Source organism: Helianthus annuus, chromosome 14 (genome assembly GCF_002127325.2).
Source record: "Helianthus annuus cultivar XRQ/B chromosome 14, HanXRQr2.0-SUNRISE, whole genome shotgun sequence".
Lineage (NCBI taxonomy): Eukaryota > Viridiplantae > Streptophyta > Magnoliopsida > Asterales > Asteraceae > Helianthus > Helianthus annuus.
This window is the reverse complement of record NC_035446.2, coordinates 7,162,230-7,188,398: the sequence shown is the minus strand read 5'-3', so window position 1 is coordinate 7,188,398 and position 26,169 is coordinate 7,162,230. Positions and strand designations below refer to the sequence as shown.

The 26,169-nt window shown below is 37.6% G+C and overlaps 1 protein-coding gene across 1 annotated transcript; it reads right to left on the bottom strand.

The window, feature by feature from the left end:
- Nucleotides 1–2,103, bottom strand: LOC110905258. Its single transcript, XM_022151121.2, has 3 exons — nucleotides 1,197–2,103; nucleotides 774–840; nucleotides 1–136 (listed from the first exon to the last, which is right to left on the bottom strand). The coding sequence occupies exons 1-2, from the start codon at nucleotides 2,068–2,070 to the stop codon at nucleotides 806–808; spliced, it is 909 nt and encodes a 302-aa protein (XP_022006813.2). The 5' UTR covers nucleotides 2,071–2,103; the 3' UTR covers nucleotides 1–136; nucleotides 774–805.
- Between the last annotated feature and the right edge of the window lie 24,066 nt (nucleotides 2,104–26,169).

The following is a 26,169-nucleotide window of genomic DNA, read 5'->3' as shown; positions in this document are numbered from 1 at the left end:
AAAAGCCAACTTATCTGAATCATTTAAAACTGTGCTAAAACATAAACAGCCAAAAACTCTAAAGTGAGCAAGAGAGGGTCTAAAACCAAACACTATCTCATATGGACTTTTTCCCAAAAGCACAGAGGAAGGTAACCTGTTAATTATATACACAGCAGTCAACAAACAATCAGACCAAAAATTTAAAGGAACTCTACTTTGAAACAACAGTGACCTTGCCAAATTTAAAAGATGACGATGTTTTCTCTCAGCCACCCCATTTTGCTGTGGGGTGTAAGAGCAGGTAGTTTGATGTAAAATACCTTTGGTTTTACAAAAAACATCCATTTTATGATTAACAAACTCAGTTCCATTATCACTTCTAAACACCTTAACCTTTTTTTTAAACTGAGTAAGAAGAAGTTCATAAAAACTCTCAATATTTTCAAAAACTTCAATTTTATTTTTTAACAAATAACACCAAACAGTTCTTGAAAAATCATCAACTATAGTTAAAAAATATTTGAACCCCTCTTTACTAGCAACTTTATATGGACCCCAGACATCAAGATGAACAACATCTCCTACATTTTTTGATTTATGTTCACTTAAAGGAAAAGGACTTCTAACTTGTTTAGCCCTATGACAAATTTCACATGTTTGCTTTTTAACATCAATAATACCTATATCATTTTTTAAAACTGACAAGACCTGGTCAGCAGGATGACCAAGCCTGCTATGCCACAGACTACTGTTGTTCAAACTATTAAAACAAAAGTTAACAGAATTACCACCTTTGTTTATAAAATACAATCCATTATCCTGTTTACCAGTCACCAGGACTCTCCCTGATTTCGAATCCTGAAGAGTACAAGTGTTCTGGTTAAAAACAACAGTAATCTTATTATCTCTAGACAACTTATAGACAGATAAAAGATTAACACTATAGGTGGGAACATAAAACACATCAGTTAATATAACATTTTCAGCCAGTTTTATATTACCAATTTTAGAGACTTTTGCCTTAGTACCATTAGGATGAGACACAAACAAATCAAACTCAGACACATCAACACTATCAAACATATTTAAGTCAGTTTTAACCATGTGTTGATTGGCACCTGAATCACAGATCCAGTTGCAATCAAAACCAAAATTAATAAGACTAGAACAACAAAGAAACTCTCCTAATGAATTAAAACTACAACCAGACTCACCTCCCATGTTAGAAGGCTGTGCATCAGAACTGGTTTTTTCACTAACAAGACTCAAAAGCTTAGCTACCTGTTCAGAAGTAAAAGGAGAACCAGAAAGAACAGATGACATATTTGTTCTACTATTAGACACATTTTTTCCACTTTGACTTCCAGGTTTCTTCTTGGAACCTGAAGGAAAACCAACTAACTCATAACACCTATCAACAGTATGACCCAATTTATTACAATGAGTACACTTAAAGTTAGGGTTTGGACCTCTAAACTCTTTCCTTTTTTGTTCAAAGTTCTGACCAGTTTTAGAAACAAAAGAAACATTCTGAGTTTTAGTACCTACACTAGAGTTTCTATGAGATTCCTCTCTAGAAACAATTGAAAAAGCAACTTTGACTGAAGGTAATGGCTCTCTTGTTAACAAATTTGTTCTAACAGGATGATATACATCATCTAAGCCCATTAGAAACTGCATAAGCTTGATTAAGGTAGAAAAATCATTGTAATCTTTAGCTGCTTGACATGAACATGAAGGCAGTTGAAGCACAGCATCAAACTGCTTCCACATCGTATTTAGTTTGTGATAATATTCAGAAACTGAACTACCATTTTGAGTAATGCAATTAATTTTTTTATACAAATCATATACTATTGAGCCATCAACCTTGTCATAAGTTTCTTTTAAGTCTACCCAAACATCAGAGGCTAATTTAGAAAACACTTGTCCTAAATATAACTCCTCTGAAACAGAATTTAGTAACCAGCTTAAAACAACTGAATTACATCTGTCCCACTGACTGCTTAAAACTTCATCCTCTGTATTCTTTTTACACTTACCATCAATGAAGCCAAATTTATTTTTGGCTTCTAAAGCTAGTTTCATAGCACTAGACCAAACCCTATAGTTTTCAGTTCCCTTTAATTTTATTCCAACAATAGTCAAGGAACTTGAATCACTAGGATGTAAGAACAAAGGATCACCTATATCCAACTTACTAATCAGGGTCTGAGAAGACCCAGAACTATCACCCTTATCACTCATTTAGACAAGACAACAAACACACAGAACAAAACTAAAGCAATCAGTGAAAAACAACCAGAACAAAACCACAACAACAACAAACCCTAAAAGGCGAAGCTGAGTCAGTGTCAAGACTCCAGGTTCATCACTCACAGGTGCCTGGACATGTCTTAACCCAGGAGCCTTATCACAACTACTAACAATACTACCAAAGAAGAACAAAAAAAAAATATACAACAAACAAGATCAAATACACAAACAATAACAATCAAGTGCCGGTCCTCACTACCCCGACTTCAACTAAATCAACCAACCAAAAATAAAAGGAGAGGAGTCAGAAAGATCTCACAGTGGGTGCAAGCACTCCAAATAATATCAGATCTAATAGATCTGATATCAGATCCAGTGTACGAACAATAACAAACTGGTCAGTTTGCCCTAAATCTTCAAGGATTTAGAGACCAACGCAGTTCTTCAAAAACAACGATAGAAACCCTAGCTAGGGTTTTATTCTCTTCAACCAAGCTTCAAGATCCAGAAGATCTCAACAACCAGAACCAGATCTGCAACTAACAGCAGACCTACAAACAACCAACACAATAATCAGATATAGCAGCGGAAACAAGAACGGATCAAGAGCTCAAAGCTCTGATACCATGTAGAAATTTGTAATACAAGCACAAAACACAACCAAAACAGAAGAAATAGTGACAAAACAGGTGACAAAATCTTATTTATCCAACCCAAAAGATTTACCCCCAAAATACCCAAAGATCTCACAAATATGAGATCAGATCTTACAATAGTAAGATCTAAGTACAATACAGAAATACAAAACAAACAGTGATGATCATCAACAGATGATCATCAACATAACAAGATAGTTTTCTCAGATACAGATGAGAAACTATCACAACAATCTCTGAAAGTACAAAGGAAACCCTAATCGAAGAATCCAGAGAAAACAAGAAGATGAACTCAGCAACTAACATCAATAATGAAGTAACACTCCTTTTTATATGATGAAACTTGTAACTTCCAGATCAGTCCATAACTTCCAGCCAATGAACAAGAACAGTCCCTGTATTTACATAAAACACCCTCGAGATATTTTGTTATTACCAGGCCACAATAACAACTTGTAACAACCATCATAAGCCCATAACAACTATCATAAGCCCAAATAAGTCCAACCAGATGAATGAAATAATAACAAGAAAATATAACATATAAGCCCAAATATAACATATAAGCCCAAATGATTTTAACAGAGAGAAACAAACAACTAGTTTGTTTGTTTGTTTGCTTTTATGCAAACATCCCTTTTTATTAGCTTTCCCCAAACCGTTATTATATACTGGTATTTGACAATTTCTTCTAGATTGTCTTTTTTTTTTTACTTTAAATACACACTATTCTTATGAGTTGTGGCTAGGAGGTAGCATAACTAGCCTCTATATATGATTCCTTTTGATTACCACAAGCTCATTCTTCATTGTTTTTTCTTTCCCCATATGCAAAAGCTTCTTGATTAGAGGAGTTGTTGTTACGAAGCTATATAGATGTGTAGATCGGATCTCCTCCTGTTGTCACCTTCTACAAGGAAACATTCCACTCTATTCATATTCCCTTCTCTAAGGTATTGTCTCTAACCTTCCTCAAAAGGGTGTTCATTACCTTCTCCAAGGTAATTCTCTAGAAGAAGGTTCATTTCCTTTGTCAAGTTCTAGCTTTTCCTTCATCACATATCACACCTAGACTTACAAGATGTTTCCTTGTTGATAATCAGATAGTCGATATCCTTATGTACCTTACCTTCCTCGACACAAAATAAACCTTCTTCTCATTCTTCTTGAGGTACGACATTGAAACTTCACTTGACATCTTTTTTGCTCTCCAATTTTGCAGTTCAACAAAATTTAGCGTTTTCCTTTGAATCATGGAACTTTGTTTTTATTCCCATCATATGATTATTTGATCGATTGTCAGGATACCAAACAATGAACTCACTTTGACTCTCTCTTTCTTGGAGGTTTCATTCCTTCCATAATCATACATGGACATAATGTTTCACTTGAATTTACCACAAAATACCATATATCAAACTCCTTTAATTTTATCTTTTCTGGAAAAAGGTTAAAAACTGGTTGTCTTTCTTCATGTATCACATATAGAGATAGAGCTTCACTCCAAATTTAACGGTGATCACAAAATGTATTAACACATATGTTAATACAAATTATACATACCCAGCTAGCATTGAAGATTACGGTGGAAGAAGATAAATAAAGAAAAACTCTTGCTTGAATTCCAATATACGGGAGCTTTTACCACCCGAAGTATATAAAATAAAGCATCTTGTCATAAGAACTATGTAATAAAATAAATGCAACAAATTGAACCAATTGTTTCATAAAACGTGTTTATGATACCAAATTAGTAACAGGAGCAAGGACGATGGGTGTCTCGGAACATCGGTAGAGAGAGAAAGAAGAGACGGAGACATACATGATGACGACGACGTAGAAGGGTGGTGGTTCAGGGCGGCGACCTGCCGGTGATGATGACTGTGTGCGGCAAAAGAGGTGTCCGACGACGATTGGGGTTCAGGGTGGAGAAGGAGTACGGTGGTGGGTGACCGGCGACGGAGATGGATCGTGTGAGTGGTGGCGACGGCCGGTGCTTGATGAGGGTGGGTGACCGGCGAAGTGGAGGTGGTGTTTGGAGATGGAGGATGTCGTATAGATGAGAGGAAACTGGATTTCCGTATTAGGATTCAGAACTGTGACGGGCTTGGGAGCCAAAGATTTGGAAGAGGAAGAGAGAAAATCTTTCCTGAGCTCTAGAAGAAAAACGATTGGTCTCTATATCTGTAAGTTGGAAAGTCACCAGAGTTGCAATACCAAGAATGCCCCTCTAGTGTCTTAAAAGTTTGGTGAAAATACAAATTCAACCCCTCTGAAAAGGCTTCATTTTCTTGTACATATTGTTGTAAAGTTTGTATGCCATGTAAAATTATGTTTATGTCCATCAGATTTGCTTTATATAGTTATATAAATATAGATTAGTATATAAATTTAGAGGTGTCAAAAGGACAATATATAAAGCTTAAGAAGCGTTCATGTCGAAATATGAAGCTCTTTAGTACTCTTCAAGTTGAATGGGTTGTGTAAAACGTGTTGTGCGCTTTCACATAAAAGGTAAGTTGAGATTTCCGAGTCCTAGAACTTTACCCCTTTAACTACAATATGTAAATCTAGAATATATTATCAAATTGTTAAATAACTCTTAGCATATTGTTAGAAAATTATATCTAATGCGGGTAATTTTAGACCCATGGCTTTATAGCCTAGTGGTATCTTGGTGGTGAGATAAGACTTTGGACCAATAGGTCCTGGGTTCGATTCTCACAAGGGGGTTTTTCCCATATTTATTGGGTTTCCTCCTGAATTGGTGTATATGCTTTATGCCTAGTGGAGATGGATATGATCGGGTGGTTCCGCTGGTGGCACGATGATACTCCAGTGGTCCGTCAGTGATCCAAATTTGCCGTTCAGAAAAAAAAAATGCGGGTAATTTTATTATAATAATTCTTTGTAACTTTTTTAGATTAGACGTTGCTATTAGTTTATTTGGTAAAACATTGTTAGAGTGCCAAGTTTATTTGGTGAAACTGAAAGAAAGCTAAAACCCTAATTGACTCATTTTTTTAAATAGTGATAGAGATGCAGAAGGGAATGTAATAAGATTAACAAAATTTAGAGATAAATATGTTTTTAACTAAATTATTGGGATGTAAATGTTGACCCTAATGTACTCGTTACGTTGTGCTATTTTTTCAATCATGTGATGCATATGTATATATACGGGTGTGTGTACAATATACATTACAATTTGTCATATGTTAACATTAATTAATTTTTTACTTGCGACGACCTGTGTTATTTGCAAAGAAATGAATCTCAACCATATTCGATCAAGTGTTCTTAAACCGATCTCCTTGTTTGCAAGCAAACTCGGTGATTTGCGACCATATACTAGAACAGATCTGAATGTTTGCAAAGAAATCTGTATATCGAGATGCATTATGTGTAGGTTCACTTAATTAAATAGAAAAAAAAAGACAAAACTCTTAGTATAAACACTGCCATTGATATCATTTATATAATATTTATGAATCGTGAAGTGTTTATGGGTTTTGCTTGTTCAGCGGAATGCATGTATGCATCGTTAAAGAAACAATAGCAACCTAAAAAGACAAGACAAAACAGTAAATAGACTAAAAAAATACCTGTCAACCTTTGCTTTTACTTGCAATAGATCGATCTTCCTTCTCTTTGTATGACCGAACTGTTAAGATAATAAAAAATTATTGATTTGTAGGGTTCTATTATAATAGAATGACTTGTGTAGAGAAATATGCTTAGCTTTATTTAAGAAAAGAATATCATTTTTCTAGAATTATTTGCTTTTTAAGTAACATAGGATCTTAACATTTCTGTTTAAAAAGTATGGGTTGGTCAATGTAAATAAATTAATTAAAAAGATATTTGTCGGTTAGGTGTTTTTTATTCTAAAACTAGTGCATCACGTTGCTGTGATATGTTATCACAAGTATTCGATAGATGTCGATTCTGTTCATTACAGTAATACATGAGTAGACATAGAAATTAACAGGTGTATTAGAAAAATTAACTATCACTCAACATCATTGATGGCTAGAATCCGCTGCATTTTATGGACTGATAAAATTTGTTAATTGGTGATCATCGACGAATCCAACAAAATCAAAATCTAGAAAAAGTTAATTGTTGTTTTTTTGTGTTGGAAATATTATAAACAATATTATATTATGGGTTAATATAATGATTATTTAATAATTAAGTCAAGATGAATGAGAGATCTTGAACATAAGTTTGTATGTTGGAACCATAAATATGTGAGAAATTGAGCTTGTCCCACATGGGCACATAGGTGAAAAGATAAATCTTTTGTGAATTTATAATTAGAATTCTCAACAATAATGCATTCTTATGTGACAGCTTGTTAAAATAATACGTTGTATTATTTGATATCATTCTTCTCTGGTCTTTAAACTGGGTTATTTTATTGGGCCTCATATGTGGGCTAGTTTTATATATGTCTTGTGGGCTTATAGTTTGTTTAAGTGGTTGTTCAGGTAGTTGAGAGTTGTTGCAACAGATTGTGTGTTGATATTAAAGTTGAGGGGGTTATTTGGAATTTCTAGAGGACTGCGATCGTCTTGGGCATATCTGTTGGACTAAAGTGTAAATTTGGAGAAAGGGGATATAAAAGACAGAGAGTCTTCTGGAACTTCACTTCTTCACACTTTTTACTCTCAATTTCTCTCTGTATTTTCTTAGGGTTTGTAGTTGTTTTGAGCAGCCGTTGTTGTGATTCTCTTGTTGTTGTTGAGAGACTGTTGCTGCTTCTTGGTAGATGATCATCAGTTTGTTCTGTATTTTTCTGTATCGTTCTGATCTTACTTTTGTAAGATCTCTTTGGGAAATTGGGGGGTAAAGTTTTGGGTTGGGTTAATAAGAGCTTTGTCACCTGTTTTTGTCGCTATTTCGTTGTTTATCATTTGTTGTTTGTGTTGATTCATCTTTATACCATTGTTTTTAACATGGTATCAGAGCTTACGGGCTCCTGTTGATGATTGTGTGGGTATCCGCTGCATTGATTTTGTTTACTGATTGTTTGTTTGTTGTTGTCTAGGGTTTATGTGCTCGGAAACTCCTGTTGGTGACAGATCTGGTTAGGTCTGTTTGTTTCTTGGTGGCTTTCTTGTTGGTGTTGGACGAAACCCTAACTTAGGGTTTGTTGTTTGTTGTCCGTCTTCCGATCAGACTTCTGCGTTAGTCTCTGAATCCTTAGAAGATTCAGGGCAAACTAACCGGAAGGTTTTTTTTGTGGATATCTTCTATATCAGGTTTTGTAGTTCTCGAAAACTACGGATCTGATATCGCTTGGATCTTTGTGCACCCGCTGTAAGATTGTTCCATCTCTTATCTCTGTTTTTTTGTTTCTGCATCATTCTATGTTTGTGTATAGGCATACTTGTTTACCGGACTAGTCGGGCCCGCACTTGATCAAGTCTGTCTATTTGCTAGTTGGTGTGTCTTGTCTGCATTGTTTCTGTGTTATTTTATTTCTGTTTTGTTTGGGTTTTTTGTTCTTGGTTAGTTCTTTTAGGAGTGGCTCCTGAGTAAAGGCTTGTCCAGGCACCTGTGAGTGACGATCCTGGAATCTGGTCCCTGACTCAGCTTCGCCCTAGGTCTTGTCTGTTTGGCTGACTTATTTGTTGTGTGTTATCTGTTGATAACCTGTGTGATCTGTGTTTGTTTTTTATCTGTTCTTTGTGTGGTTGTCATCATGGGTGATGGTGAAAGTTCTTCTGTTACTCTTATCAGTGAATTGGATATAGGAAACCCTCTTTATTTGCACCCTAGTGACTCAAGTGCTTTGACCATAGTTAACATAAAACTCAAGGGCACTGAGAATTATTCTGTTTGGTCTAGTGCAATGAAGCTTGCACTAGAAGCTAAAAATAAGTTTGGTTTTATTGATGGAAAGTGTGAAAAACCTAATAATGATAATGTCTTAGCTGCCCAATGGGATAGGTGTAATTCAGTGGTTTTAACTTGGTTATTGAATTCTATTTCTGAAGAGTTATTCTTAGGACAGGTGTTTTCCAAACTTGCTTTAGAAGTTTGGACAGACCTGAAAGAAACATATGATAAGGTAGATGGTTCTGTTGTCTATGATTTATATAAAAGAATCAATGGTATTTCTCAAAATGGTAGCTCTGTGGCTGAATATTATAATAAGTTGACAACAATGTGGAAGCGGTTTGATGCAATGGTGCATCTGCCTTCATGTTCTTGTCAAGCAGCCAAAGACTACAATGATTTTTCCACATTAATCAAGTTAATGCAATTCCTCATGGGTCTTGATGATATTTATCAACCTGTGAGGACAAATTTGTTGACAAGAGAACCATTTCCTTCTGTCAAGGCTGCATATGCTTTGATTTCTAGGGAAGAGTCTCATAGACTCTCAAGTAGTGGATCAAAGGGTCAGTCTATGTCATTTGTGGCTAAGTCAAACCAGTCTAACCAGAATTTTGATTCTAGAAGAAGAAACAATTTTAGGGGACCTAATTCTAGTTTGAAATGTACTAATTGCAACATGGTTGGTCATACTGTTGATCGTTGTTTTGAGTTGATTGGTTATCCTCCTGGTATGAGGAAAAAGTCTAGTGGGTCTTTTGGTAGAAATAATAGTGGTAACAATGCAAATAAGTCTAGTATGTCTTCTAGTCCTTCTAGTTCTGCTGTCTCTACTTTGCCATTTACTCCTAAACAGATTGCAAAGTTGATGAGTTTAGTTGGTGATAAACCTGAGGGAGATCAGGTGAAGTCTAATATGGGAGGTATGTCATCGTGTGTTTATAGTTTTGTTAGTTGTTCTAGTAGTGCTAGTTTTTGTCATAACTGTAATTGGTTTGTTGATTCCGGTGCCAATCAACATATGATTAAAAGTGATAAAGATAAGTTTAATTGCATAGATGTGTCTGAATGTGGGTTAAAGGTTGGTCATCCTAATGGGACAAGTGTGAGTGTTTTAAAAATTGGAGAACTTAGGTTGATCAATAATGTTGTCTTAAAAGATGTGTTTTATGTTCCTGAATATAGTGTTAATCTTTTGTCCGTTCATAAATTAGCCAAAGATAACAGTATTGCTGTTTTGTTTAATGAAAACAATTGTATGCTTCAGGATTTGAAGTCAAGGAAAATCCTGGTGATTGGTAAACAGGAAAATGGGCTGTGTTTTGTAGGAAAAGATGGTAATGTTGTGAATATGTGTTTTAATAGTGTTGTTGGATCAAATTTGTGGCACAGTAGGTTAGGTCACCCTTCAGATTAGGTTCTGGCTGTGTTAAAAGATGATTTAGGTGTGAATTCTGTTGAAGATAGTTCATGTGAGATTTGTCATAGGTCTAAACAAATAAGAGTTCATTTGATGTTGAGTGAACATAAGTCTAAGGAAGTAGGTGATCTAATTCACTTAGACTTATGGGGTCCATATAAGGTTTCCAGTTATGAAGGTTTTAAATATTTTTTGACTGTGGTTGATGATTATTCAAGGTCAGTTTGGTTTTATCTTCTAAAAAATAAGATGGAAGTCTTTGAAAACGTAAAAGTTTTTTATGAAATAATTCATACTCAATTTAAAAAGAAAGTAAAAGTTTTTAGAAGTTATAACGACACAAAATTTGTTAATAATCAAATGTCATTGTTTTGTAAAACAAAAGGTATTATACACCAAACTTCTTGTTCATACACCCCACAACAAAATGGGGTAGTTGAACGGAAGCACAGACATCTTTTAAATATAGCCAGAGCGTTGATGTTTCAGGGTGGTCTACCACTGAGGTTTTGGAGTGACTGTGTGCTAACTGCTGTTTATATTATTAACAGGCTTTTAAGTCAAAACAGGTTAATGATAATTTGGTGTTGGATAATAGTTTAAATCTGATATAACTTTTTTGATCAAAATGAAACAAATACACCTGAAATTTCTTTAACTCCCAATGATGAAGAGGGTACTACTGATTCTCATGACACAGTCAGTGATGATCAGCAGCCAGTTCCCTCTACATCTGCCACTCCTGGTCTAGGTGACTTAGGTCAAAACTTAGAATCTAGTGTAGAAGGTAGTAATAGGGAGGAATCTGGCAGGGCAGAGGACACTGCTGTGTCAGGTGTTGAGATCAACCTATCTGAGGGAAACTTAGAAGGTCTTAGAAGGTCCTCTAGGGTTACTTCTGTTCCAAAAAGGTTTCAAGATTTTGTACTTAACAATTGTACAAAGTATGATATAAATAAAGTTGTTAACTATTCTTGTTTGACTGCTGATTCTATGTGTTTTATTAGTAGTTTAAATAAATCAGTTGAACCAAGTAGTTTTAGTGAAGCTTCAAAAGACCCCAAGTGAGTTGAAGCTATGAATCTAGAAATGGAAGCTTTACTTAGAAACCAAACCTGGGATATTGTTGATTTGCCTGCTAATAGAAAGCCCATAGGCTGTAAATGGATCTATAAAATCAAATACAAGGCTAACGGTGAAATAGAACGATATAAAGCTAGGTTGGTAGCTAAGGGGTATAATCAACGGGAAGGTCTGGACTTTGGGGAAACATTTTCACCGGTTGTGAAAATGGTAACTGTTAGGTGCATATTAGGTCTTGCTGTTCAAAATGGTTGGAATTTGTATCAGCTTGATGTAAATAATGCATTTTTGTGCGGTTCTATAACTGAAAATGTGTATATGACTCTTCTGGAGGGTTATTATTCAAAAAATGATACCAAAGTCTGTAAGTTGATTAAGTCCTTGTATGGGTTAAAACAGGCTCCCAGAAAATTGAACGAAAAATTAACTGATGTGTTGCTTAGTGTTGGTTTTATTCAGAGTCAATGTGATCATTCTTTGTATGTTATGAATAAAGACTCCGTGTTTGTTGCTTTGTTGGTCTATGTAGATGACATTGTTATTACTGGAAAGAATGATGATGAGATTGATAGAATAAAAGGGCTTCTTAGTAATAATTTTCAAATTAAAGACTTAGGTATTCTAAAGTACTTCTTAGGGTTAGAAGTTGTGTATGATAAATCTGGTTTGTGTTTAAATCAGAGAAAGTATTGTTTAGAGTTGTTGTCTGAATTTGGTTATCTCGGATGCAAGCCTGTGAATACACTGATTGAGTTAAGTCATGTTGTAAATAAGAAAATTGTTGATCATAAGGAAGAAGTTGTTAATGTTACCAATTATCAAAAAATTGATTGGGAAGTTGATATATTTGTCCTTAACTCGACCTGATATCTATTACGCTGTTCAGTTCTTGAGCCAGTATATGCATAAACCTTTTATGTCACATCTTAAAATAGCTTTAAGATTGTTGAGATATCTTAAGTCCTGTCCTGGTAAAGGTCTCTTGTTTAAAAAAAGGAATAGTCTTGATTTAACTTGTTTTGCTGATTCTGATTGGGGTAAGTGTCTGGATACTAGGAGGTCTGTAACTGGTTATTGCATTTTCCTTGGTAGTAACTTAATCTCATGGAAAAGCAAAAAACAAAGTACCGTTTCCAGGTCTTCAGGTGAGGCTGAGTACAGAGCTATGTGCTCAGCCACCTGTGAACTTGCTTGGATTGTAAATGTGTTAAAAGAGCTGAATGTTATTTGTAAAGTGTCGGTGAGTTTGTATTGTGATAGTAATGCTGCTATTTCCATAGGAGCAAACCCAGTTTTCCATGAACGAACAAAACATTTTGAGCTGGACTTATATTTTCTTAGAGAAAAAATTGCTTCAGGTTTTATACAAACATTGAAAGTTGACTCAGAAAGTCAACTGGCTGATGCTTTTACCAAAGGGTTGAGTGGAAGCCAACATGAAATGTTCTGTGAAAAACTTGGGATTGTGAATTTGTTTAAAGCCGTTTGAATGAAGGGGGATGTTAAAATAATACGTTGTATTATTTGATATCATTCTTCTCTAGTCTTTAAACTGGGTTATTTTATTGGGCCTCATATGTGGGCTGCTTTTATATATGTCTTGTGGGCTTATAGTTTGTTTAAGTGGTTGTTCAGGTGGTTGAGAGTTGTTGCAACAGATTGTGTGTTGATATTAAAGTTGAGGGGGTTATTTGGAATTGCTGGTGGACTGCGATCGTCTTGGGCATATCTGTTGGACTAAAGTGTAAATTTGGAGAAAGGGGATATAAAAGACAGAGAGTCTTCTGGAACTTCACTTCTTCACACTTTTTACTCTCCATTTCTCTCTGTATTTTCTTAGGGTTTGTAGTTGTTTTGAGCAGCCGTTGTTGTGATTCTCTCGTTGTTGTTGAGAGACTGTTGTTGCTTCTTGGTAGATGATCATCAGTTGATGATTATCAGTTTGTTCTGTATTTTTCTGTATCGTTCTGATCTTACTTTTGTAAGATCTCTTTGGGAAATTGGGGGGTAAAGTTTTGGGTTGGGTTAATAAGACCTTTGTCACCTATTTTTGTCACTATTTCGTTGTTTATCATTTGTTGTTTGTGTTGATTCATCTTCATACCATTGTTTTTAACACAGCTCACACCCAGTGGTAGCCAGGAGGGTGCGAAGCACCTGACGCGTGCCCGGGATCGGGACGAGGGCGATGGGCGCAATGTAGCGCTTTGATGACGCACTTTACACTTTAGACGCTCGCATACTATTTTTTAGATGCGTCTTGGTTTGTGTGGCTTAAGTCAGTAGCTTGGTGTGGTCAGCTAGAGACTGTTCAAGTTCCTATCTGTCAAATGATTAAGTCTCAGAATTCATTGTGCCATTGAATTCTCGAATTTATTTTTATTGAATTTTGTATTCAATGAAGACTTATCATTTAGAATTTCCGAACAATAAGTTTATATACAAAGCTTTGTGCTTTGTTTTAGAGATACAAAGAATAGAAATTCGTATGGTTCATAGCTCACACACTACTTCCACTGAATTTCCTAACTTCGTATCCCTAAGGACTCTTGTTTCAGGTATTCTTTCAGGTGCTTCGCTATCGCCAGCAGTACAATCTGCTCTGGCTGTTGTACACTGGAAACAGACGGGTTCACCTGGGTAGCTCGAAATCTGTTTTAAGGGAAGCGTGATCTTCACGTGCCTCAATCACCGTTGTTGTATGTTTTCTTTATTTCTTTGTAATCTGTTCTCGGTTAGTTTACATTTTGTATTGTATTTTGTTTCATTTTAGTTTAGTTCATGTTTATGTAAAGTAATCCAAATATTGATTAATAAAATTGTAATTTTATTATGTGAACGGATGTCTTACAAGCTTAAAACATATTTTTAAAACACGTTCACTGTTTTTGTTTTAAAAACTTACAAACAGTTTGTTTTCGTTATTAGCAAATTTTTGTGGTTTGCATTGGTTTTTTGTAAACCAATTTACCTTTGTCTAAGAGGATTAATATTTTAGTTTGGTTTTGTGTAAACCAAAATTTTGGAAAACTGATTTTTTTTGTATCTTGTTTCAGAAATGGCCACTGTTCCTGCTTCTACATCAACAACTGTTAGATCCACTTCCACTACCATGGGACCATTAGTTGGTACCCAAGCAGCCCAAGCTGTGGCTAATCATGCTGAGAAACCAGAAAAGTTCACTGGTTTGAACTTTAAGAGATGGCAATCAAAGATGTTGTTTTATCTGACAACCTTGAACCTTGCGAGGTTCTTGACCGAGACCCCTCCTGTTCTTGCTGAAGGGACTAGTGATGTCCAATCTGTGACTACAGTTGATGCATGGAAACATTTTGAGTACCTATGTCGCAACTATGTGTTGAATGGCCTTTCATATGCATTGTATAATGTGTATTTGAAGGTTCCAGCTGTTACACCCTGACTTTTGCAGAAGCGTGGTTATTTGGTGTGACTTCTTAATACCATAGCATTCAATCATAACATTGCTATATGACAAAACCAAAAGATATTCATCCATAAAAGTTAAGTTTGAAAATACCACACATACTTGTCCGAAAACATCGACACCAAATTAAGTTACAAACCATGACATGTCTAACTGAGTTCATAAAGACTCCACAAAAGTCTTTAAATAAAACCTGAGTTTAGAAACATGTATCCCGTCCAGGAGTAGGATACATCCCCTAAACTCTACGACCACGGATGACATCTTTTATTTAAACGCAACTTGAAACACATGCACAAACCTGCCAGATCCACTTAGTTCCTTGAAATACATGTAGTTTAAAAATATCAACAAAAGTTGAGCGAGTTCATGTGTTCATGAGTATGTATAAACCTTTGTATTCAATGTATGTATGAAAGTCCCGGTATGATAGCAAACAAGGAAAAGATCACCAATGGTTTGCAAGGCCACTGATATGTGTGACGGTGTAGGAAGACTCAAACCTAGCAAATTTGTACCGGGCTTCCGGCTGGAAGACATAGTCACCACTATGGGTGTCACACCCCCAAAATCCACCATGCGGAGTACCACCGCTTGGAGGCGTGACGTGACCAGGATCGAGCCACCAATCATATTGAACAACATATTTAAGTAAATAAAACCAACCACAATACAATTGGTGACCAAAAGCCAGTTAACCAAGTTTTAAATTAAACAGCGGAAGCATAATACGTGATACCAAAACATAAGTTCATAGTCCATAAGTTTAAAATCCAAAACGTAGATTTAATAAGTTCATAAGGATTAAGTGTTTATTACGGAACATGACAGTCCGTATCCCACGACTCCTTCCTCGTGCAAGCTCCAAGCATTTAACGACCTGTAAGGCATGTAACAACGAGTCAACAACAAAGTTGAGTGAGTTCACGTGTAGTTGTTTAGTTTTAAGTTGTTTCTGAAAACGTGGTTTGTCTTTTGTTGGCGTAATTGACGTGGGGGTTACCCCGTAGTTGAAAGTAAGATTAACCAGTTCATTCTTTATTACCCAAACCATTTCCATGATTAGTGGGGGCTTCCCCATGTGAACTACTAGACCGTATGGTATCGACTACTACGCAAGTAAGTTGTGCCCTACATCAGTGTCTATCATCACTGATGGTTTGCCATAGTCCATTAGTAGACGCCCGTCCGACTGGCACGGTGTGAGGTTTGTTAAACCTAATAGCGCTATTAACTAATGACCCGCTCGCCATTGGCCTCGGCGATTAAGTCGATATAAAATGAGGGACTTATGATAGAGTTTTGTCTAGTAAGTTTAAGGTTGTTGCCCTACACAAGGAGGATGAACGTACATAGTTCTCCCAAAGAGAATACGCAGGATTAATACTGGCATCCTACCCGAGGAGGATGGCCATACATATCCTACCTAAGTAGGATATGTAGATTCCGTTTTAATTCTTTAACCCATTCCCAAACCACCGGGAATCCCATGCCTTAGAAAGTGTGTGAACTCACCTCGGTTTGCTCGGTTAGATTCTCAATATAGCTAACAGTCAAGGTCGGTCAATCACGTCTACTAGCACAAGGCTAGGGGAGAATCTCTAGTGAAAAAGATGAAGAAGATGATGGTGAAAAAGCAATGTATGAAGCTCCTTAATGATCAACAACTTCAAGCACCTTAGTTTCACCTTCTAGCACTTAGATGAAGCTCAAAATTGATGAGGATGATGTTGTTATGGTGATGGTGGTGGCGGTTGAAGTGAGCCGAGAGGGAGGAGAGGGTGAGATAGTGTGGGGTGAAGTTGAGTGAAGTGTGAGAAGAATGATCTTGTAAATCTCATTTGCCATACTTATAATCTACACTCAATATATTTTGTTCATATCCTCAAGCAAGACATCAAATAAAATAAGAAGAAAAATCTTTGTGGAGATATGGTGGTGATGGTGACCGAATGAGAGAGAGGGAGGTGTGATGAGAGAGAGTGATCTAAGTGAATGATGATGAATCTTAGAGTTCCTTACATATAAGATTGCTTCATATTTTATGGTGATGTCTACAAGCAAGGATCCATTATAGAAATGAAATAAAATCAAGTAGAATATATGAAGCATGGTGAAGATCATTTGGTGGGTCCACAAGAAAACTAAAATCGTTGGGGGGAGGGGGGGTATGTTTGCAAAAATTGTAACTAGAATGGAATTGGAAGTTATCATGTAAGTAACTTAATAATATATGTTGGTTATTTGATTTATAGTGGGTATTTTGTCAAACGGGGACCACGACTAGCTAAAAATAATTACACATTGTGTTTGACAAAAATTTGGTGTCCCGGGTAATGTCCGGTTGTTCGGCCGGATACTGTTCCGTTAAAGTGTTTAATTGTACCGTAAAGTGTCTTATTTATATATTTTTGTAATGAAATAAATTTCTAACATATAGGAAAATATTCAGGACCATTTAGTCAGGTTTTCTGCATACTACTAGTATGTTAATACGCACATGTGAATATAACACATAAATCAGAGAGCAGTTAAATATTTCCACACAGTCGTCAAGCACTTTAATTATCATTAATGAATTGTACGGAATACATGTAAATTGAGGGTTGTCACATTCTCCCCCTGTTAAGAGAATTTCGTCCCGAAATTTAGCGCGTGGTTACTGAGGAAGGTAGTTAAGTTGCGTTGTTTTCCTGATTTTCCTGGGGTGTCACATCATCCCCCTGTTGATTTGGAATTTCGTCCCGAAATTCTGCAGTAGCTTCAGTCTCAGTAGTGTTTGCACTTTTCTTAAACAACTGGGGATACTTGAGTTTCATTTGGTCTTCTCGTTCCCAGGTATACTCTGGGCCACGACGGGAATTCCAACGAACTCGGACGAGAGGTATTCTGGTGTGCTTGAGAATCTTAACGTCTTGATCCGTAATCTCTATTGGTTCCTCAACGAATCGCAGCTTGTCGTCGATTGTGAGCTCTTTGAGAGGAACTATGAGGGTCTCATCTGACAGACACTTCTTCAGATTCGACACATGGAATACGTTGTAAACTCCACTGAGTTCTTCAGGTAGGTTCAGCCTGTAAGCGACTTTGCCAATTTTCTCAACGATCTCGAATGGCCCGACGTAACGCGGATTGAGTTTGCCTCATTTGCCAAAACGAACTACACCTTTCCAAGGTGAGACTTTGAGTAGTACTCGATCGCCAACCTGGAACTCAAGTGGTTTTCTTCGCTTATCGGCATAGCTTTTCTGACGGTCACAAGCTGCCGCCATTAGCTGTCGTATCTGAGAAATTTTTTCTGTTGTATCTACTACTAGTTCTGGGCCAGTGATTTGACTGTCACCAACTTCTGCCCAACAAAGAGGTGATCGGCATTTACGTCCGTACAATGCCTCAAACGGAGCGGCCTGGATGCTGGTGTGGTAGCTGTTGTTATACGAAAATTCCACTAACGGGAGATGCTTTTCCCAGCCGTTGCCGAAGTCGATCACGCATGCCCTAAGCATGTCTTCGAGAGTCTGAATGGTGCGTTCAGATTGCCCATCCGTCTGTGGATGATAAGCGGTGCTCATGTCTAATCGTGAGCCAAAAGACTTATGCATAGCTTGCCATAGTTCAGAGGTAAAACGAGCGTCACGATCAGAAATGATGGAGGTTGGCACTCCGTGCCTTGATACCACTTCTTTTAGGTAGATGTCTGCTAGAGTAGAAAACTTATCCGTTTCTTTGATAGGTAGAAAATGTGCAGACTTGGTCAGTCGATCCACGGTCACTCAAATGGTATCATTTCCGCGTTGAGATCTGGGCAGGCCAGTAACGAAATCCATGGATATTTGCTCCCATTTCCATTTTGGGATCTCTGGTTGTTGAAGTGGGCCTGATGGTTTCTGGTATTCGACCTTGACTCTAGCACAAGTCAAGCATTTACTGACATAGGTCGCTATGCTGGCTTTCATACCAGGCCACCAGTATGTAGTCTTTAGATCGTGGTACATCTTATCCGAACCAGGATGTATTGAATAACGAGACTTATGTGCTTCATCCATCACAAGCTCGCGTAAGTCTCCATACAGCGGAACCCAGATGCGTCGGTTAACATAGTAGGCGCCGTTTTCCTTTTGTTCTAGCCGTTGCCTCGATCCTCGTAGGGACTCAGCCCTGATGTTCTCTGCTTTCAATGCTTCAACCTGAGCATCACGAATCTGAGTGGGAAGGTTAGATTGGATGGTAAGCTGTAACGCACGTACCCGCCTAGGTATAGTATCCTTTCGACTGAGGGCGTCGGCCACAACATTGGCTTTGCCCGGATGATACTTGATTGCGCATTCATAATCATTCAAGAGTTCGACCCATCGACGTTGACGCATGTTTAACTCCTTTTGCTTGAAGATATGCTCGAGACTCCTGTGATCGGTGTAAATGGTGCACTTGGTACCGTACAGGTAATGTCTCCATATCTAAAGCGCGAAAACACCTGCTCCCAGCTCCAGATCATGAGTAGTGTAATTTCTTTCGTGAACCTTGAGTTGGCGTGATGCGTAGGCAATGACCTTGTCACGTTGCATCAACACGCAACCAAGTCCTTGGATGGAAGCATCGCAATAAACCATAAAATCGTCTGTGCCTTCAGGCAATGAGAGGATAGGCGCGCTACAAAGTCTATCCTTCAAGTGCTGAAATGCGGACTCCTGTGCATCACCCCAACGATAGGTGACACCCTTCTGAGTCAGTGAAGTGAGAGGTTGCGCAATCTTGGAGAAATCTTTGATAAACCTTCTGTAATATCCTGCCAAACCCAAGAATTGGCGGATTTCTGTTGGTGTACGGGGTGCAGGCCAGTTCTTGATCGATTTAACCTTAGACGGATCCACATGAATTCCATCCTTGTTTACCACATGGCCTAGAAAGTGGACTTCGCGAAGCTAGAAGTCACATTTTGAAAACTTGGCATACAACTTCTCTTTTCGAAGAAGTTCCAGCATAAGTCGTAGATGCTGCTCGTGTTCCTCCTGACTCTTAGAATAGATCAGGATATCGTCGACGAACATAATAACGAACTTATCCAGGTAAGGCTTGCACACTCGGTTCATGATATCCATGAAGACCGCTGGTGCATTCGTCAGCCCGAATGGCATAACCAGAAACTCGTAATGGCCGTAACGAGTTCTGAATGCTGTTTTGGAGACGTCCTCATCTCAGACCCTTAGCTGATGGTATCCCGATCTCAAATCAATCTTGGAGTAATAGCTCGACCCTTGCAACTGGTCGAACAAGTCGTCAATACGTGGAAGAGGATAACAATTCTTCACAGTCACCTTGTTAAGCTCGCGATAGTCAATACACATCCTGAAAGTACCATCTTTCTTCTTTACGAACAAGACTGGAGCTCCCCAGGGCGAAGAGCTAGGACGTATAAAACCCTTTTCCAAGAGCTCTTGTAGTTGCGTAGACAGTTCTTCGAGTTCTGATGGAGCAAGTCGATAAGGCGCATGAGCTATTGGTGCTGCTCCAGGGGCTAGCTCGATTTAAAACTCGACTTGTCGATGAGGCGGAAGACCAGGTAATTCCTCAGGAAATACCTCTGGAAAGTCGCGTACAATAGGAATGTCTTCAATCTTCTTTTCTCCCACGGATGTATCAGAGACGAGGGTTAGAATAGCGGTGTGCCCCTTTCGCAAACACTTCTGGGCCTGAAGGAAAGAGATGATGCCTACAACAGCACCACTCTTGTCGCCACAAATCACGAGGGGTTCTTTATCAGAACGAGGGATACGGACAATTTTCTCCTTGCAAATAATATCCGCTTGGTGTCGAGATAACCAATCCATCCCAATGACAACGTCAAAACTACCCAGAACCATAGGAATAAGGTCGATAAAGAGGGTCTGACCAGCTAAGACAGGGTTACAACCCTTAACTACGTGTGTGCCCTTAAGACTTTCACCATTAGCTAGTTTTATAACATGTTTGATGTTTTAAGGGTAATGGGGTACGCTTAAGCACCTGACTAACTTTTAGGGACACATATTTGTACCCGAATTAACTAAAATAGAACTTACCCGCCACAACGTTGAGGTTGTTTCCTTCTTCCTCTTGTCCATTCAGAAGCTCATGCTTACCAGTCCTGCGGTTATCCTTATTGTCTCTGTTATTGTTCCCGTTGCCCTGGTTGCCGCTGTTGTCACGATTCTGTCTCATCTACGGATAGTTCCTCTTGAAGTGACTCTCAGCACCGCACTGGTAACATCTCTCATTACCCTGCTGGTGTTTCCGTTGGTTCCGGTTTGCAGGATATGGGCTCCTACAGTCTCTAGCCATATGTCCCAACTTCTTGCACCGATGACAACACGATTCCGCACATGACCCGCTGTGGTGCCGTTGGCACTTGGGGCATCTCGGTTTATTCCCTAGGTATCCCCCCTGATTTTGGTAGTTCAGCCCGAGTTTCCTGTGCGGTTCCCGTCGTATAGAGCTAGGACCCTCACCTTGGTACTCACCCCAAATATACTTGTTACTCATTAGAGCATTTGCATTGGAAGAGCTACGCTTGGGCAACTTGCCCTCTTCCACCGCCTGATCGGTGAGTTGGTGCGCCAAACGAATGACTTGCTGGATTGTGGGAAGGTTGGCCGCATTCACAGACCCTTGGATTTCCGGGACTAAGCCTCTGAGGTATAGCTTGATTCGCCTAGATATGGGTTGTGACATGTTAGGACATAAGGCAGCCAAGTCGTTGGACCTCTTTGTGTACGCCTCAATCTCTGATCCTTCCATCTTCAAACCATAATACTCTATTTCAAGTTTCAGAATGTCGTCCAGGTGGCAGAATTCTTCCTTAATCATATCCTTGAAGTCGCTCCAGAGGGTAGCATTCGCGTCTGCCAAACCGAGCATCTGAACTTGTGCGTTCCACTAAGAATACGCTTTCCCTTGCAACATGACAGTAGCGTACTCTACTCGTTTGCCAGCAGGACTTTCACTTTCTTCGAACGTATATTCGATTCTTCGGATCCAGTGTAGAAGGTCGATTGTCCCTCCAGTGCCATCGAAAGTGGGAGGTTTACACTCCAAGAACGCCCTGAAGGTGCCCATGCGGGATTGGGTGTGCATGGGTTGACTCCCTGATTGGATTGCTAAGGCTTCAGCAATCCGTTTGTTAATCAAGGTCGTCAGCTGACCCTGGATCATGTTGAGACGCCCACTCATGATCTTCACATCGAGGGGAACACAGGTAAGAAAGGTATCGCAACGTGCGTAAGTGTGGGACGATAGTAGAGAGTAAGCACACATGGTTCAAATAGTAATTATCACATTATCTAATGCACAGTGAGAACTATCTAACCAACAATATAACATAAATCATACCACTTATAGTGTCGAGTCTTGCACGTGGAGCGAAGCGTCGTTGTGGATCGTTGAGCACTGTACAGGTTATAGTCTGGTTTTATTAAAAAGCTTTTCCCTTTTTAAAACCAAGTTCACTATAACCAATGGGTCTGATACCAATCTGTCACACCCCCAAAATCCACCATGCGGAGTACCACCGCTTGGAGGCGTGACGTGACCAGGATCGAGCCACCAATCATATTGAACAACATATTTAAGTAAATAAAACTAACCACAATACAATTGGTGACCAAAAGCCAGTTAACCAAGTTTTAAATTAAACAGCGGAAGCATAATACGTGATACCAAAACATAAGTTCATAGTCCATAAGTTTAAAATCCAAAACGTAGATTTAATAAGTTCATAAGGATTAAGTGTTTATTACGGAACATGACAGTCCGTATCCCACAACGACTCCTTCCTCGTGCAAGCTCCAAGCATTTAACGACCTGTAAGGCATGTAACAACGAGTCAACAACAAAGTTGAGTGAGTTCACGTGTAGTTGTTTAGTTTTAAGTTGTTTCTGAAAACGTGGTTTGTCTTTCGTTGGCGTAATTGCCGTGGGGGTTACCCCGTAGTTGAAAGTAAGATTAACCAGTTCATTCTTTATTACCCAAACCATTTCCATGATTAGTGGGGGCTTCCCCATGTGAACTACTAGACCGTATGGTATCGACTACTACGCAAGTAAGTTGTGCCCTACATCAGTGTCTATCATCACTGATGGTTTGCCATAGTCCATTAGTACACGCCCGTCCGACTGGCACGGTGTGAGGTTTGTTAAACCTAATAGCGCTATTAACTAATGACCCGCTCGCCATTGGCCTCGGCGATTAAGTCGATATAAAATGAGGGACTTATGATAGAGTTTTGTCTAGTAAGTTTAAGGTTGTTGTCCTACACAAGGAGGACGAACGTACGTAGTTCTCCCAAAGAGAATACGCAGGATTAATACTGGCATCCTACCCGAGGAGGATGGCCGTACATATCCTACCTAAGTAGGATATGTAGATTCTGTTTTAATTCTTTAACCCATTCCCAAACCACCGGGAATCCCATGCCTTAGAAAGTGTGTGAACTCACCTCGGTTTGCTCGGTTAGATTCTCAATATAGCTAACAGTCAAGGTCGGTCTATCACGTCTACTAGCACAAGGCTAGGGGAGAATCTCTAGTGAAAAAGATGAAGAAGATGATGGTGAAAAAGCAATGTATGAAGCTCCTTAATGATCCACAACTTCAAGCACCTTAGTTTCACCTTCTAGCACTTAGATGAAGCTCAAAATTGATGAGGATGATGTTGTTTTGGTGATGGTGGTGGCGGTTGAAGTGAGCCGAGAGGGAGGAGAGGGTGAGATAGTGTGGGGTGAAGTTGAGTGAAGTGTGAGAAGAATGATCTTGTAAATCTCATTTGCCATACTTATAATCTACACTCAATATATTTTGTTCATATCCTCAAGCAAGACATCAAATAAAATAAGAAGAAAAATCTTTGTGGAGATATGGTGGTGATGGTGACCGAATGAGAGAGAGGGAGGTGTGATGAGAGAGAGTGATCTAAGTGAATGATGATGAATCTTAGAGTTCCTTACATATAAGATTGCTTCATATTTTATGGTGATGTCTACAAGCAAGGATCCATTATAGAAATGAAATAAAATCAAGTAGAATATATGAAGCATGGTGAAGATCATTTGGTGGGTCCACAAGAAAACTAAAATCGTTGGGGGGGGGGTATGTTTGCAAAAATGGTAACTAGAATGGAATTGGAAGTTATCATGTAAGTAACTTAATAATATATGTTGGTTATTTGATTTATAGTGGGTATTTTGTCAAACGGGGACCACGACTAGCTAAAAATAATTACACATTGTGTTTGACAAAAATTTGGTGTCCCGGGTAATGTCCGATTGTTCGGTCGGATACTGTTCCGTTAAAGTGTTTAATTGTACCGTAAAGTGTCTTATTTATATATTTTTGTAATGAAATAAATTTCTAACATATAGGAAAATATTCAGGACCATTTAGTCAGGTTTTCTGCATACTACTAGTATGTTAATACGCACATGTGAATATAACACATAAATCAGAGAGCAGTTAAATATTTCCACACAGTCGTCAACCACTTTAATTATCATTAATGAATTGTACGGAATACATGTAAATTGAGGGTTGTCACAATGGGCCACCCTGGCCTCATGGGTGTGGGCTCGCTACACCCAAATAGATCTATCACTCATGCCCCTCGGTCCTACAAGAGGATTGATGGCCTCAAGTATACGCCTACCCAATCACATGATCTATGGTTCTTTCCTAGGCTAAACATACCAATTGTATTGTAAGTAATCCTTTGTAACATGTATTTCACCCCCGAAGTAAATAAACAAAAAAATTTAAAGAAAAGGGGGACATGAACTCATTGTATTACGTCTTCAGTACTGGCACTCAAATCTCCTCAGCAAACACGACTACCTACAGTGTACTAACGTCTATTAGACGAACGGGTCGTGCCTTTGCTTAGTATTTACGTTTTTGAGTTACGTTTCTGATATTATTCCAAGTTATAATTATTTCTCAAAATAATAATTATTTTAACCTCAAATTATATTTAGTTTTGGAATAATTGTTTAAACCACATTTTTGTAACAATACTTCTCAAGTATTTTATTTTCGTGATTCCTTCCCAAGGATAGGGGTATCTTATACACGTATTTTCGTATTATTGTATTGTAGTTCCATATTAATATATTTTCAAGTCTCACCTTTAGAAAATATATGATAACTTATTTTGTCCCAAAATAATGTATTATCCAGAAAATATATATTTTTTCCCAAAAATCATATATCTTCTAAATATACTAAGAAAATATATTTTAAAAATAATATATTTTCATCTTGTCTAAAAATATGATACAACTTTGTAAAAATCATATTTTCATTTCTTGTATCCAAAATAATATTTACCAAAAATATATAAGTAACGGTATTTTTCCGGAATAGTTTATAAGTCACGTTCTTGTGTTCGATTTCACAATATTAAGTGTGTAACTTATATTTTTATTCCTTGTGATTTTTGGTATTATTTGGATAGTAAATTTCATGGTATTTGTTAAGTTATATTATTTTACCCTAAAATAATATAACTATTTCACCAAGTATACAAATAATCACACAAGTGTCTTAATATATATACATATTCAAAATACATATATTTACCCATTTTTATTTATAAAAACAACCTCCAATATTTGTATTTTTGTAACAAAATTTATGGCAAAGTTTATATTGAAAAATATAGTTTAAGACATACTTGTAAATACTTGTTTAGAAAATATTTTCTAAGTGTTTTTATTTTTAGAAAATTTTGCCATAGTTTCCTTTGAAAATGGAGGTGTCCATGCTATTAAAGCATATCATTTTCTTTTCGAAATCAACACACAATAATCAACAATCAACCCTAAACAAGATTATACTTACCAAGTGCAAAAACAAACTATCTACATAGAGATCATGAACTTGAGTTTTCGTAAAAACTTGTAGTGAGTTGGTAATAAGTTTAATAGACTTAGTTACCCTCCAAAATGTGTTTATTTCTTTAATAATCCCATTCTTAAAGAGTTTAGGTGTTTACAACTTGTAAGCACATTTCACAAAAAATGTTTATTTATTAGTCTTCTTGTTTCATAAGTTTTTATACACTTGTTTTACACAAAAAAATAGTGTAGGTTTAAGTAAAAACCATGATCTTCCGAAAATCCTATTTTAAACTTGGTTCTCTTGGAAAATCATTCACAAGTCTTGGATCCATAAGTTTACTAGCTTACTTTCTTCATTATTTCCCAAGAAATCATCTTTTTATTCAAGTTCATGCTTATATATGAGGATGATCTTCTTGTGTTAACACATAATCATCCTCTAACTTGGTAGATCATGTGTCTAATCACAATCTAGCAAGCTCCTTATGATGATCAACATCGTAATCTCAACTAAATAACAAGCAAGTATCATACATACTCTTAACAACATTATTTCACAAGATTTCATCATATGTAAGCTTTATGTTCATGATTCATGTTCATGTCTTTTAGGGTTCT